Raw genomic sequence first — 14,455 nt, 5'->3', positions numbered from 1 at the left:
CATAGGTGGCTGTGGTGCTATGTGAATGAATTAAGTGTGCTATTGTGTTTCTGCCTTGCCTTTTTCTATTCATGTACTTAAGGACTGATGTACATTATCATGAAACCTGTTTAAAACGGCTTATCTTATTGTTGCTTAGGATTAATTTTCTTAAGTGGTTTCCTCACCAGATTAGTGGAGATGAAGTTAAATATTTCTCTACAGTTATTTCACTGCTTTTTAATAATGACCCAATTATTTTATATTGCTTAACCAGCACAACATAACTATTGTTCACATGCCTGGAAAGAGGCCCTTTGGTCAGAGCCTTGTGTACATCTATGTCAATGGACAGCAGAAGGTCTCTGCCCCACTTCGATTCCCTGCCATGAATGAAGTAAGTTCACCTTCTGAATCATACTCCTGTCGTATTGAGCTCTTATAGAACAATGAGACCAGAGTTGGCTTTTTTTTTAATTTGGAAATTATATAGGAGTTTAGGATGCCTTAGTCTATTGCTGTAGGCTTCTGTTCAACTTTGGACAGTGTCCAGAGTATCAATTTGGAATGTAACTAACCATTCATTAATGCTTGCTTAGTCATCTCAGTTTAAAACCCAAACAAAAACTCCCAACCAGATTAGTTTAGATTGTGAGGTTTTCCTCAAAATAATCATCTGATCATACTGACGTGATTTTAGTAAATCATAATAAATCACAGCTCTGCTAGTAGGATTGATGTGTCAGTCCTCAATGAGGACTGTTGTTACCTGTTGTTTTCAGCAGTAACTTTTTTTACTTGTATTTTCTGGATGTTCCCTTAATATGGTAATCTCTCATCTGCTATGTTAACTGGATAAGCAGTTTACATGCAGTTAATCTAACTATTTTGAATGTTTCACGTTTAGCCTAAAAAAAATCATACTAGCCATCAAAATAAGTATATGTCATGTTTAGCTTTCTTTGTAAGTTTTGTCCATTCCTTTCGTGGAGCAAATCCATTTTAAACTGGGCTACAGCACTGAGCATTCTTCCCTCTTTTGTAAATCCTGATTTTTTATTTGTTAAATATGTGGATCAAATGCTTAATTTGGACACAGTCCACTTAAACACTCAAAAATTAGAGTAAATAATTTCCATTGCCGGATAAAACTCCGGATAATGGCTCATCTGTAGAATAAGCACTATAAACAAAGTAGCTAAAAAGCAGGGCAAGTAAGCCTCTCTTGAGAGTATCTGTTTGAGTGGAATAGCTGATATGAGAAATGTAAGTAGAAGATATGCTGGGCTAGTATTTGGGAATATAATCCAGAAGAGGAACATTTACCAGGGTATTTGGAGCACCATAATTCTTGGCTCTCTCTGCTGCCACTAGAGGTTGGCTGGAGGTCAGACACCGGTTGAGGTGATCAAAGGGCTCTTAATTGGAGGATTGCTGTTGTGCAAAACATATGCTTTTTTTTTTTTCGCCTAGTGCTGGATTGCTGCATTTCCGGGGCATGCCAGAACTTGTTGGCATGCAACAAGTTTAATAAATTAAACTCTCAGCTTAATTTATTTAGTTGAGGTTTGCTAGAGATAGTCTTTAGATTTGTTTTGGAAACTGTGGAAAGGAGCAGGTTAGATTTACAGTACGTGTTGTGTTTTGTTTTCTTCTATGCATGACTCTCCAGTCTTTTACGTCTTGCTGCATTGGTTCAGCTGGTCAAAGAACAACAACTCCTCCTCCATCTCAGATACCAGATCCGCCTTTTTCCTCCCCCATTATGCCTCATCGGACATCACTTGGGGGCATTCTCTCTACGGGAAGTTGGGGTGGGGTGCTTGGAAAACCAGAGCTCATCACCAAGATGATCTCAGCAGGGACTCAGGACAGTGAATGGGGATGTCCAACATCTTTGGAGGGCCACCTTGGGTCAGTTATCATCTTTCATGAAGCACTGCAACCTCCTCAGGTGAAAGCATTATATTTAGCAGGTAAGTGGTGATTATACTACTTTTAGTAGAATGAAGATGTGAGTTTATGGACAAGATCCCACTGAGCTTTGTTCTACACAGATGCAAAATGAAGTTATGAACCAGATGAACCGCAGAGCTGACCTAAGCAAGAGGGCCTTAAAACAAGCTTAAAATGGATTTATAAGTACTTCATGAAATTTTATTTAAATGTTGTATTTGCACTAGCTCATCTGTCTTCTGTACAGACCTGTCAAAATCAAAATGTTAAGTAGTATTTTCACTTGCAAGTTCTTAATTGTTGCTGAAAGTATTGCCCTTGTTTTGATAGGCCAGTTAAGTTTAGGTGATTTATCCTTGAGGATATTTCCACAAGAATCAATTAGTAAATAAAGGGTCATTTAAAAAAAAAAAAAAGATTAAATAGGTCTTTCAGTGCAAGGTATTAAGGTGTTAAGGTATTGAGATTGTTAGAGATTAGCATAAGAGCACTTCCATCATCTAAAAGAAATATTTTCTGTTACTAAAAAAGCCTCTCTTAAAGTTTATTTGTTCTGTGGACATTTGGGCTTGATGACAGATTGATTTGTGACAAATATGAGGCAGGTATTTCGAAGACAGAAACATTAGATCTGTTTGAATGTATACCCTCCCCCCCTTCTTTGTATAGTTCAGCTTTTTATCAAGAATGTGTTTCTTTTTAAGCAGACCCTGTGGAATGAATTACTTAGGTCATAGAGACTGCTCCAAGGCGTATCTCAAATAGATATGGTTCAGGGTGTCCTCCTTATTGTTGCAGTAAAGCATAGTAGTATAAAATTTGTGAAGGTTGAAATCAATATCCAGTAGACTCTTAGCATACATAAGGAAGAGTGACCAGCAGGTCGAAGGAGGTGATCCTGCTCTTGTGAGACTTCACTTGTAGTATTGTGTGCAGTTCTGGTGCCCTCAACATAAAAAGGACATGGAACTGTTGGAACAAGTCCAGAGTAGGGCCACGAGGGTGATCAGGGGACTGGAGCACCTCCCATATGGGAACAGGTTGAGAAAGTTGAGGCTGTTCAGCCTGGAAAAGAGAAGGCTGCGTGGAGACATAGCAGCCTTCTGGTATCTGAAAGGCACCTGTAAGGGTGCTGGTGAGGGACTCTTCATTAGGGACTGTAGTGACAGGACAAGAGGTAACGGGTTCAAACTTAAACAGGAGAAATTTAGATTAGATATAAGGAAGAAGTTCTTTACTGTGAGGGTGGTGAGGCACTGGAATGGGTTGCCCAGGGGAGTTGCGAATGAAAACCAGGTTGGACAGAGCCTTAGATGACATGGTTTAGTGTGAGTTGTCCCTGCCCATTGGAGGGGGGTTGGAACTAGATGATCTTAAGGTCTTTTCCAACCCTAACTATTCTGTGCTTCTATGATTCTGTATATATGTATATAATTTTAATATATTTTTTTAATAGGTCCAAACTGTTTAACTCCATGGAAGTCTCAAGAGGCTGAAGTAGCAGACCTCCCCAGTAAGGTGCTGCTCCATTATACACCAAAGGTATGAAACAATACATAACTTCTTTGATTGCACAGTATGCGTTTATTTCAAAATATGTTCTAGATTATCTGTTTTGCTTTGTGATTGTTGTTTCCTAGAACAGGTGAGCTTACCATCTTTACACTGTGATGGTTATGGGAAGATATGGAGCATTGAGAGCTTCCCTAAAGTATAATCTTCTGAAGGTTTGGGTTTTTTTGTGTGTGTGTGGCAAATGGACAGAATTACCTTGGACAATTGTGAATGCCAAATCTAAGATAACATGCATGATATTCCAGGAATTCCAAATTGTTAAAATACTTCAGTATTAACACGATGGCACAAACTTCTTGATACATGTTACGCACCATTTATAAATCTTGTGTTCAAGGATCTGTAACTTGTTTCCTAAATGATATTGTAGCGTCTTCATTTGTTTAACAGGCCTGCAGAAACCCAATTTGTCTTGATCTTTCTGCAAATCTTTTACATGGAAGGCTAACTGGAAACAAAGTAGTGAACTGGGACATAAAGGTAAATTCATTCCGAAGAAGCAGAACCAGCTATGAATATGGCAGTGGTTGCATAAGTAGCAGAACCAGCTATGAATATGACAGTGGTTGCATAAGTTCAATTAAATTTTGGAATGTGGAGGTTATTATCATAATGCAGATATAGCCTGGTTTTGTAATGAGAATTAATGGGTTAATGCTGAAGCTGGAGTAGTATTGCATTACATTTACTGATAATTTAAGAGGGCTACTGCTCTTATCATAGCTAATGCATTGAGATATTTTGTGGTGGCTATATATTTTTCATGATCTGTTCAATACATGTTTTGTATTGAAAGCATTTTATCATTTCTAGGGAGTTGTGTCATGGTTTTCTTGCAGTCTTAAACTCTGATTTAGATTAAGAATAGTAGGGTTAACACGTGTGACATTTGCTGTGTTAGTCATAAAGAATACTTTTGAATTACAGACTAACTTCAGCAGAAAGTAAGTTCTAGAATTCAATTGTCACAAGCACCCAGCATTTATTTTAACCAGTAAGTTAATCTAGTTATCTTATATATTTTGGTTTGGGTTGGCAGGGCTAGATGATCTCACAGTCCAAAAGCCTCATTTCAGAGGAAAAAACCAAATATTCACTATAATTTTTTGCACTCAAATCTGAGTGTAGAAAACTTGTCAGTGAATTGCTTTATCTTTTTTGTCTTGAGGAAAAATATAAAAGCACATAAATATGAGCTACTTTTTATATTTAAGAACAGTGCACAATGAACTGTTCTAGCAAATAAGGAAATACTGTTGGAGGTACACTGTGTGTATGCTGACTTGTGGAGATGAATGTTAAGAAAATTCAGATACTTGCTAGTTAATTTTGCTATGATATTAATAGCTTGAAAATACTACAATTTGTTCTCTTTATCCAGTAGTGGGAAGAGGGGTGGGTGAGGCTTGTTTATATCTCTGGCTTTATAGGAAAGCATATTGTGAGTACAAGTCTTAGGAGAATCATTCATTAAAAAGCATGATGGGGTTTAGCACCCTCTTGAGGAGGACTAGAGTGTGGAAAAAACCCTGAGAACTGATGAGGATCTCATGAGGAGATAGCGGCAGCCTAGAAGGAGCTACAGTTACTGCTGTCTTCTGGTTCAAATTCTGTTTTTCAACCTTAAGTTGTTGATTTCTGTTTCCAGAAGCTGCAGGTCTGTCATGCCTCTTGTTTTGCTCAACCATCTCAGAAATCTTTACCAATGAGATAAATTTCGCAGATATAAAGATATAATTGTTCAATTTTGTTAATTTCACCTTAATAAACGTAGGCTGAAGAGGGAGCATCACAAAGGCACATGGAACAGTGTAGCAATTGAAAAAGTAGAAAAAAATTAAGAGGAAAATGATTATTTTCTTCTCCCCAATATTTCTGACTGGGACAAGAGAATAATATCTAATGTTAATAAATAGGTTTACAGGATATTGGGGTTATTTGGCTGTTCAAATTATACTACGCAATAGTTTTCCTTTGATTAAGCTGGGCAATTAATGTCCAGCTAGTTTGCTGAGACCCTAATATTTTAAGTGGCATTGTGAATCACTTCTAGAAATCTTCTGATTTGAGTATCTTATACCTCACCACAAGTGAAATCTCATGCTATCCCTGCTTGAGGAGGGAGGAAAAAAAGGGGGCTTAGGAGACCTGAGTTTTAAAGAAGCTTAGAACTGAAGTATGTGTAAAGTTACTTGCGGGAGGTGGAAATCAAATTTTATTATTTATTAACTGTCTGAAGTTGAAATCTTGCAGGCATGCGATTAAAGCATGTACAGTGTTTTCCTACTGCTTGCTGCGAATATCTGAGAAGTAGGAGAAATGTCTTTCCTAGTTTTCAAATATACTTAGCAGAAAATTCTTTTTAAGATTTGTGTCTTTCACTTCCCATGTTTATGTGGGGAGAGGAGGAAGGAAATATGAAAATGCACTTTCAAAACAAGAGCTGACAAGAAGGTATGTGTGTAATTGCAGTGTCTGAAACTTGGGGAGTTCCGTTAAGCAGTGTTTTAAACTAGTTTCAAAGTGTTAAGTGAAACATTCTGATTAATTTGTGAGTGTGTAAGGTTTCTTGTATTTGAAGTAAATTTATGCTACATAGATTAGGGGATTTTAGTTATGGTGATGTTTTTCCTGCTTTTTTTCTCTTGATTTAGGATATGATCAACTGTATTGGTGGAATAAATGTGCTGTTTCCATTGCTGGAGCAGATCAGTTTTCTTGGTGGAAAGGTGCCCGAGAAGTCTGAAGGGGAAACTCTACCTCCAGAGCTAGTTACTCCTGTAGAGGGAGACTGGGTGGTGTTGTCATCCACAAAGGCATCAGGTAGGAAATTACAGTTGAACTGAAGTAGTTTTTAAGCTTGTTTATTAAAAGTCTCCCTGTAATGACAGAAAGCCATTTTACTATGTGCTAGCTTTTGCAGAATACCTATGTAAAGCTGAAATGTTTTTTCTCTTCCTTGGTATCTGACATTAAGTACTCAGGGCTAACTGTTTAGCACGCTGTAAAATTAACTTATGTATTTCAAATATAGCTATATTTAAAAGTGTTATGTTTCTTTTAAGGATTTACTATTTACGTTAGTGTAATTCTAAAAGGTTTGTTCTGATCATTTTGACTAATTGTTTGATGCAAAGCCTACTAATGTCAATAGGAGGAGCTTTCCTACAACTTGAGTGCTGTATCAGCCAGCCACACAAATAATTTACAGCATCAGAGCAGTATTGTATAGCCTTTAGCCAAACTTTAGTAAGAAAATGTTCAGACTCCTACCTTTTCCATACAGTCAGATTTTCAGATTTTAGTATTAAAATTTAAAAATACGGAAAGGAAGATTTAAGAATAGTTTTTTTTTATTTTTTTTATCTGTGCTAATACCACTGGAAATGACCTTTGATCTTAACAGAAAACTGGGGGAAATGAGACCTTGCAAATGGAAAAAAGGGAGTTTGCATTTTTTTGTTTGATTGTTTTTTGGTTTTTTTTAGATTATGTGGAATAAATAATAATAAAGTATCTCTTTTCTCTCTGTCTCTTAAATTTTTGCATATCATGGCTAGAAAGTGTCAGTTTTCTACTAGACAGGGAGAATACTGCATCTTATGTAAAAGATTGTAATTGAAAGAGAATGTCCAGTGTACAGCCAGATGGATAAAGCAACTGAAGTCAGGCTCTGGAAAGATATGGAACAATTATGACTCTGCAGTGGAAAAAATCTAAAGGCAGCCTGCAGCTAGGGAGCAAACAGTAAAGAAGTTGGGAAGGTCAGGAAAGAGCAAGGAATATGAACACTTGATTTTACTTCTTCCCTCTGCTTTTGTGCAGTGGTCCAATAATAAACCATAAGGCTTTTGCTACTGCTGTTCTGTTTTGCAGAAGCCCGCCTGGAGAAGAGCATTGTTGCAACTTTTATCTTGATGATAAAACACTTTATTCAGAGACACCATGTTAACCAAGAAAATCTCATTCACTCCCATGGAGTTGCCACCCTCGGAGCCTTGTTACAGAAGGTGGGGAAGTTAGAGAAACATCCTTTAGTAATGAATGTTATGGATGAGGTCCTGTTAACTTTAGAACTGTCTTAGTTATAGCCAGGATGCTAAGGTCTTCAAAGGTCTCCTTAGTATGTGCTTTCCTTTCTCATGTTTATGAAAACAAAAAAAGTGTGAGGAGTTGATCTTGATTTGCAAAGTGAAACACTGTGTTTTGGCTTTTTTCATGTTCTACTTTTTTTGTTATACATACTGTGTTTGTATGGGTATTCAAACTGGACTGGTTTCATATTTCTTGTATTGCTTTAATGTAAGCAGACATTGCTGTAGAAGATAAAAGGATCTCAAAATTTGATTTAAAAATATGGTAATTTTTTAGGACATTCAATATTTTTAGTGCTAACATCTGTTGTTATTTTGAAAGGTGCCAAGCATCTTAATGGACGTGAATGTCCTGATGGCTGTGCAGTTGTTGATAGAACAAGTCTCTGTAGAAAAGAACATGCAGCTTTTGCAACAGATGTATCAACACTTACTTTTTGACTTCAGTATCTGGAACAGTGGGGACTTCCCCTTCAGAATTGGTGAGCTTTGGGCAGCTATGCAAAGACACAGTACACTTCACTTAACATAAATCTTTATGTAGGTTCTAATAGAAAACTTTGCTTTGTAGGGCACATACAGTATCTTTCTACGATCATCAAAGACAGCAGGAGACTCTTCAGAAAGAAATATGGTGTGCAGTTTCTTCTAGATACACTCAGGATTTATTATGGGTATGAGTTTTACCTCTTCTAATTCCTCATTTATTGTATGTGGCTGTTAGTTTGGTTTTTTCCTCATCATCCTAGTGAGGAAATTAAAAAATAAAGCTGCAGGTTAGTTTTTGGTGATTGAGTTAATGTTCAAAGTAGCAGTGTTTTTTCTCCATTTGACTTACTACTTTTCCTTGACTTTAATTTTTATGTTAGTGTCATGGTTTAACCCCACCCCACAACGAAGCCTCTTGCTAACCCCGAGTGAGTTAGGAGTGAGAATTGAAAGACTAAAAGTGAGAAAACTCATGGGTTGACATAAAGACAGTTTAAAGTGTAAAGCAAAAGCCATAGAATGCAAGCAAAGCAAAATAAGGAATTCATTCACCACTTCTCATCAGCAGGCAGGTGTTCAGCCATCTCCAGGAAAGCAGAGCTCCATCACACCTAATGGTTACTTGGGAATATAAAATGCATCACTATGAATGTCCCCTCCATTTCCACTTCCTCCTTCTCCCAGCTTTATATGCTGATCGTGACATCATGTGGAATGGAATATTACTTGGGTTGGTTGTATGAGGAGCAGAAAAGGCCTTCACTCAGTGTGAGCATGGCTCAGCTGTAATGAAAGTATTCCTGTGTTATCAACTGTTTCCAGCAAGATTCCAGAACACAACCTCATGCTAACTTCTATGAAGAAAATTATCTCTATCCCAACCAAAACCTACACATATAGGATTATGTAAAATTCATGTCAGTTATACTAGAAATGCTTGGAAGTCATTAAAATTTCAAAATTGAAGAACTTGTTATCAACAACAATGCAAGTTAAGTCATTACCATTATAAAAAGAGAGGGTGACTATCATCTTAAGTTCTTGTAGAATCTTAAGTAGGACTTTTTTAGGAATATAACATTTTGGCTTTCAGTCTTGGTGATTTATATCTGCTTACAAGTATAGTTTTGTCACTGAGGAAGATTGGCTCTTTCATTTAGAGGGTGGGAGAGGAACCTGAAATCCTGACCTGTATCCTGATCGGTACAAGTCTACATTTCAGGGCTTTTTTCAGACTTGGTAGGTCTGGTTTACTATTGCTTATTACCATCCAGTTGCCTTACTTCAGTAAAAATTGATAGCTTGTGCCATGCTATCTGGGTAATGAAAAATTACAAAACTAGTACAGTCTAGCTGCTATTATGAAGAACTTTCTTAGGTTGCCTTCCTGTCTACTGATGTATAGGAGTAGCTGTAAAGACAGTGATTTGGCTCCTGATGATCTCAGAACAATACGGACATCCCTCTATGGATTGATCAAATATTTCCTGAGCAAAGGTGGAACACATGAAGAAATACAGAGCATTGTAGGATACATTGCTGCCACCAGTGAAGAGGAGCAGGTATCCAATATGGCATAAATTAATAGTTTAAACTTTACATGTTTTTGATTTGGCTTCTTGGTGCTTGGAAATGTTGTGTGCTTAAAATGGTGGGAACAAAACAGAAAAAGACCACAAGCAAAGTGTTCTGTGTGGTTCTGTTTACTTGTAGCTAGGGCAGGTTATGGAAGGAGCCTGGGTGCTTGACAAAGTGCTCTGCAGGTGGCCATATTTTTAACTGGTTTTCTTTTCCCCTAAAGAGAGCAGAAAGCACATGTTTTGTAATACTGTCATTAGAAAAGTTCTCTTAGTTGACAAACCCAAATGAATTGGACTTAAACTGATCAAAAGTTGTAATGATGTGGTTTCTATTTAGTAGACATAAAGAGAACTTTAACTTGCTTTGTAGCTCTAATTAGAGTTTGATAAAGTGTTCTATATATGGAAAAAATGTATTAAAACTTAAATGCATAATATAGAGCAGATAAAATGTCTACTTTGTAATAAGCAAAGGGTAGAATTTAAAAGCCAAGAAATTTTTTCTCAAACAGAGCACAAAGCCTGAATGAACTGTGGATTAACGCAATTGTCTTAATTTTGTAGCTGTGTGGAATTCTGGATGTTCTCTTCAGCCTACTTCATTCCAGCCCAACCCCAGACCAGCTTTTTCTATTGCTTTTTGAACCAGGGAATGCTGATATTCTTTATGCTCTGTTATTGCATCAAAGGTACTCTGACAGGCTTAGAGAGCTTGTATTCAAGGTAATGAATTGAATTCTATGATTTAAAAGTAATCAATTGAATATAGCTTAGCATCTTTTCAATGGTTTGACTGCAGAAGTGTATTGCAAAGATACTAAACCTCCAAGTTCTATTAATTCTTTCTTCTCTCATGTTAGCTAGATGTTATTGTTTGTTAGAATAGTCTTGGCGGAATTAGTATTTTCTTGAAATAAAGTATTGGGATCTGGAGAAAAAGAAGTCCATGTTATTTGAGTTTGCATACAAAATAAACTTTAAAAACAGTGCATTAACCTGTTACATACGATTAAGTTTAAGAGATCTGGAGGCTTCCTAGTGTTTATTTTGCATTCTTGTGGACTTTTCATTGCAGATTGTGGAAGAGATGCTGAAATGTACTAAAGTTTATGAACGTAGTAAGCACCGTATGAGACTCAGAGAAGTGGGATACTCTGGACTTGGGCTCCTTCTGAATGAATCGCCAGTTACTGTTTCTCTTATTAAAAACCTTCTTAACCAAGTTCTGTATGCAGGTAATTAGAAAGTAAATTCCTGTTGCTGGGAGGCAAATATATTTGGGTTTTTACTCAGGAAAACTAGATCCCTTATCTTATGGAATTGTTCTATTTGAAGTTCTCATTAGTCTCCACTGATGTTTTCTAAGTTCCTTTAGGTTTGTTCCCTTTACTATGCCTGAATGTTAAGTGAGTGCTAAGACAATTTTTAATATTTGGCTCTTACATTCTCTTGCATGATACTCTGTTTGTTTTTTCTCCCCTACAGATCCTGTTGTGAATTATAAAGATCTATTAGCTGTAGTGCATCTGGCTCACAGATCAGATATAAATGTGAGAGTGGTTATCTGTAGAAAGGTTAGTCATCTCCTTTAAAACTGAAATACTGTCCTTTAAGCCTATAAGCTGTATAGTGTGGTATCTTAATTATTTGAGACACAGGAGTGGTATTTGTTGCTACTGCTCTTCTAAGCAATGATTTATGTTAAAAATGAAACCCATCTGTCATTTAATGTTGAATTTTATGTATTCAAGTCCTTTGAAAAAACAAAAGGAAAAACAAAGCGTTTGTCATGATTCTCAAATAATTTACATTTTTAATATGTTATTTTGATGGATCATGTTGTGGTTCATGAGAGTGGTTGGGGATTCAGGGAAATGATAGGGAAGAAATGGTGACTTTAACAGTGGTTTCTTCCTAAACTGAACCCTGTCTGGCTTGTATCACTGGAATTGGTAGTACTGAATGTAGCTGTGAAGCACTATATTGTTTATTAAGGTTTCTCAAAGTGAAAGAAATGAAATGATAATGTGTATTATCAGTAAGATATTAATACTGCAGCTTTCTTAATTTTATCTATTTAATGGTTCCTAATCACCTATATTTTCTGTTCTAGATTTTCTTTTGTTGTAGAGTAGTGGCTGAATAGGATTATCTGTTGTGATAACTGGCTTTAGCTGGAATAGTTGCAGAAAGGTGGCTGAATGCTTTGATATGCTTCTTTTCTCCACTACTCAGAATTTTTTCCTATTTTTTCTCAAATATATTTTTCTAATGAGAAAAATTAATTTATGACTTGTTTGCTTCTTATTAACCACAAAAACCATTGTAAGATCATAAAATGGTTATTGAAAATAGCGAATTAATGCAGTTACAAGCAGAAAGTAATGTGTAGGTGTGGGATATCTTCTTCTATCCTTAGGTCTTGCACCTTTTGCATTCCCAGTTGGATGCAGCACAACAGATTTCTCAGCAGCTGGGCTGGCAGGACACTTTGATTAGACTATTCCTGAAAGAAAACTCAGATGTTCGGATTGTCTTTAAAGAGAACAGGGCCGATTCCACAAGGGAAGAGTTAAAAAAACCTCCTGCTGAAGAGCTTCAGAAACATCAATCTGATAAGGCAGAGGGAGACAAAACTGGCAGCTTTGCATCTGTTAATGGTCTGTTCGATCAGTGGAGTTTAGAAGACAACAAATCCCTGGATGTCCCTGCTCATTTCTCTGTTATGCCATTGGAGGATGCATCCACAGCAGAGATGTCTTTTAGGTTGGAGGACCGAGAAGAACTGTGGCACAGTAACCCTTCACATTTAAGTTTAGATCTGTCCAGTGTGGACTCCTATGAACTGGCTGACATTGTGAATCAGATGAATGATAGCCAGCCCAGCACACCATCACCTACAGAGAACACGAAACCATTCTCTGTGCAGCCTGACAAAGAGCTGGGTGTTATAAATGATGTGGGCTTCCCAACTGATCTTTCCTTATTTGAAAACCAAGGAGTAAGTAGTTCACTTTGTGTAGTTAGTTTTTACAAATGTCTGCAATTCCTTTATTTTCAGTCATCTCTCTGATGGATAATTATTGTCCATTTTTTGTTCCTCTCATCTTCCAACAGAAAAGCAAACAATATCTCTCTATTCCAGCAATTAAGGGTATTTTGTTTTCTAATGTCTTTTCTTGGTTGAGTAGTTGGAATGGTTTTGATGTTAAAAGAATAACAACAGAAATAACATAAAATTCCCAGCCCCCCTCTACCCCTCCATAAAAAACCTACCAGCTCACCCACCCCTCTATATTTCAACATTCTTTATCATCCAGAGGAGACAGGGAGCAGACTTGCAGTGAAGAATTCAAGAGTAGCTAAAGGTCAGGTTGAAATAACAATGTTGAAGTCAACTCTGTATCTATTGCAACATACAAGCAAGCCAAAGTCTCTGATATTTGCATTTTCATGTATTTGGCAACTGGACTTCAGACTGCAGTTTTCAAAAATAACGAAACATGCAAGCATAAGGACTGTGATGAACAAGAAATGTTTTGAAAGTGTTCTAGATGTCTGTAATCATTTATTTTCTTTTGTAGGGGGGTGATAATGAACTCATACAGTTACTTACAGACATCCTACTGTGTATAATGTGGAAAGGCATTGAGAAATCCGATGATGCTGCTTGGATTGAGAGAGGACAGGTGTTTTCTGCACTGACTAAACTGGGGATATCCAATGAGTTGCTGCGGCCTTCTGATGAAATAAAACTCAAGTGAGTGTACAGTTCAAGGACAGGTTCTTTCATCCCTTTTGAGGAAAAACAGAAAAATAAGGGCAATAGTGATGCGGGGAAGAGGGGCTGTTTTCCAGCAAGGTGTATTTTTTGTTGCTCTCTCATCACCTACTGTCAGAAGTGTATTCCACTACCTATTTAGTTGTGTGATGTGGCAATAAGATTTTGAAACTGTATGGCTGGTTTCATGAGCCTCTCAAAGTCTCTTGTACCTCTTTGGCTTATTGAGGAGATGGCAGTTATGTCACTACAGACTAAGCAGTTCAATTAAATAACTGGATTTTTTTAAAGTCATTTACATTTAGAACATGTAATAATTACTTTGGGATTTTGTTTTCTATGCAGCTTGCTGGAGAAGATGTTAGAATGGTCAGTCACCGATAACAGAGATTCAAAAGCACTCCCTACACATGCTGAAAATGCCTTCAAGCTCTTGCTAATTGTACAGGATTTCCTGCAGGCAGAAGGACTAGTTAATTCGAATTTGTGGACTGAAAAGGTATAGTGACTGCATGATGGAAACACTGTGTTTATGCTGAAATAGTTATGAAAAAGTTGTCAGCTTAGATATTCTCATCCCTTCTGGGCATATGCTTTTAAACTTAGATATTAAAGGGTTCATAGTGGAATAGATTGCCCCTTAATGAGTAAAAAAGCATATAGGGAATATAATTAATGTTGTAAGTTAAATAGGCCTTTAAATAGTGCAATTTATTGAAAATCCAGGTCTCTTCAAACTGGATAAATATTTAGAAAATATGGGAGCTAATGAAGCCATGCCAGTTGTAGCCTAAACAGATTTTGCACTATTAATCGACCTGTATTGTGTGTTACATTGTATGTGTCCTGAATAAAAACCAGCTAAAACTCTACTCTTACTTGAAAGCGGAGAAATGTCACTTTTGGGCTTTGACCCGTATTGGAGTTTAAATGTGATTTTGTGCATATATATGCAAATAGCTCAATTTTATTTATCAGAGCCAGAAACATGAGGTCTGAGG

General features: G+C 36.9%; 1 protein-coding gene across 1 annotated transcript in view; it reads left to right on the top strand.

The window, feature by feature from the left end:
* NBEAL1 (neurobeachin like 1) overlaps positions 1–14,455 on the top strand; it is an 85,140-nt gene that overhangs the window by 39,764 nt on the left and 30,921 nt on the right. The window contains exons 16-30 of the mRNA XM_034065306.1: positions 257–376; positions 1,652–1,955; positions 3,392–3,477; positions 3,901–3,990; positions 6,165–6,333; positions 7,387–7,520; positions 7,927–8,086; positions 8,176–8,278; positions 9,499–9,655; positions 10,238–10,396; positions 10,749–10,908; positions 11,159–11,247; positions 12,093–12,674; positions 13,258–13,433; positions 13,800–13,953. Of these exons, the coding sequence (XP_033921197.1) occupies positions 257–376; positions 1,652–1,955; positions 3,392–3,477; positions 3,901–3,990; positions 6,165–6,333; positions 7,387–7,520; positions 7,927–8,086; positions 8,176–8,278; positions 9,499–9,655; positions 10,238–10,396; positions 10,749–10,908; positions 11,159–11,247; positions 12,093–12,674; positions 13,258–13,433; positions 13,800–13,953 (2,643 nt within the window). The remainder of the gene's footprint in view (positions 1–256; positions 377–1,651; positions 1,956–3,391; positions 3,478–3,900; positions 3,991–6,164; positions 6,334–7,386; positions 7,521–7,926; positions 8,087–8,175; positions 8,279–9,498; positions 9,656–10,237; positions 10,397–10,748; positions 10,909–11,158; positions 11,248–12,092; positions 12,675–13,257; positions 13,434–13,799; positions 13,954–14,455) is intronic.

The sequence above is a fragment of the Melopsittacus undulatus genome, chromosome 8, assembly GCF_012275295.1.
Source record: "Melopsittacus undulatus isolate bMelUnd1 chromosome 8, bMelUnd1.mat.Z, whole genome shotgun sequence".
NCBI classification, from domain to species: Eukaryota; Metazoa; Chordata; class Aves; order Psittaciformes; family Psittaculidae; genus Melopsittacus; species Melopsittacus undulatus.
The sequence above is the reverse complement of the archived record's forward strand: the minus strand, read 5'-3'. Positions and strand labels throughout refer to the sequence as shown.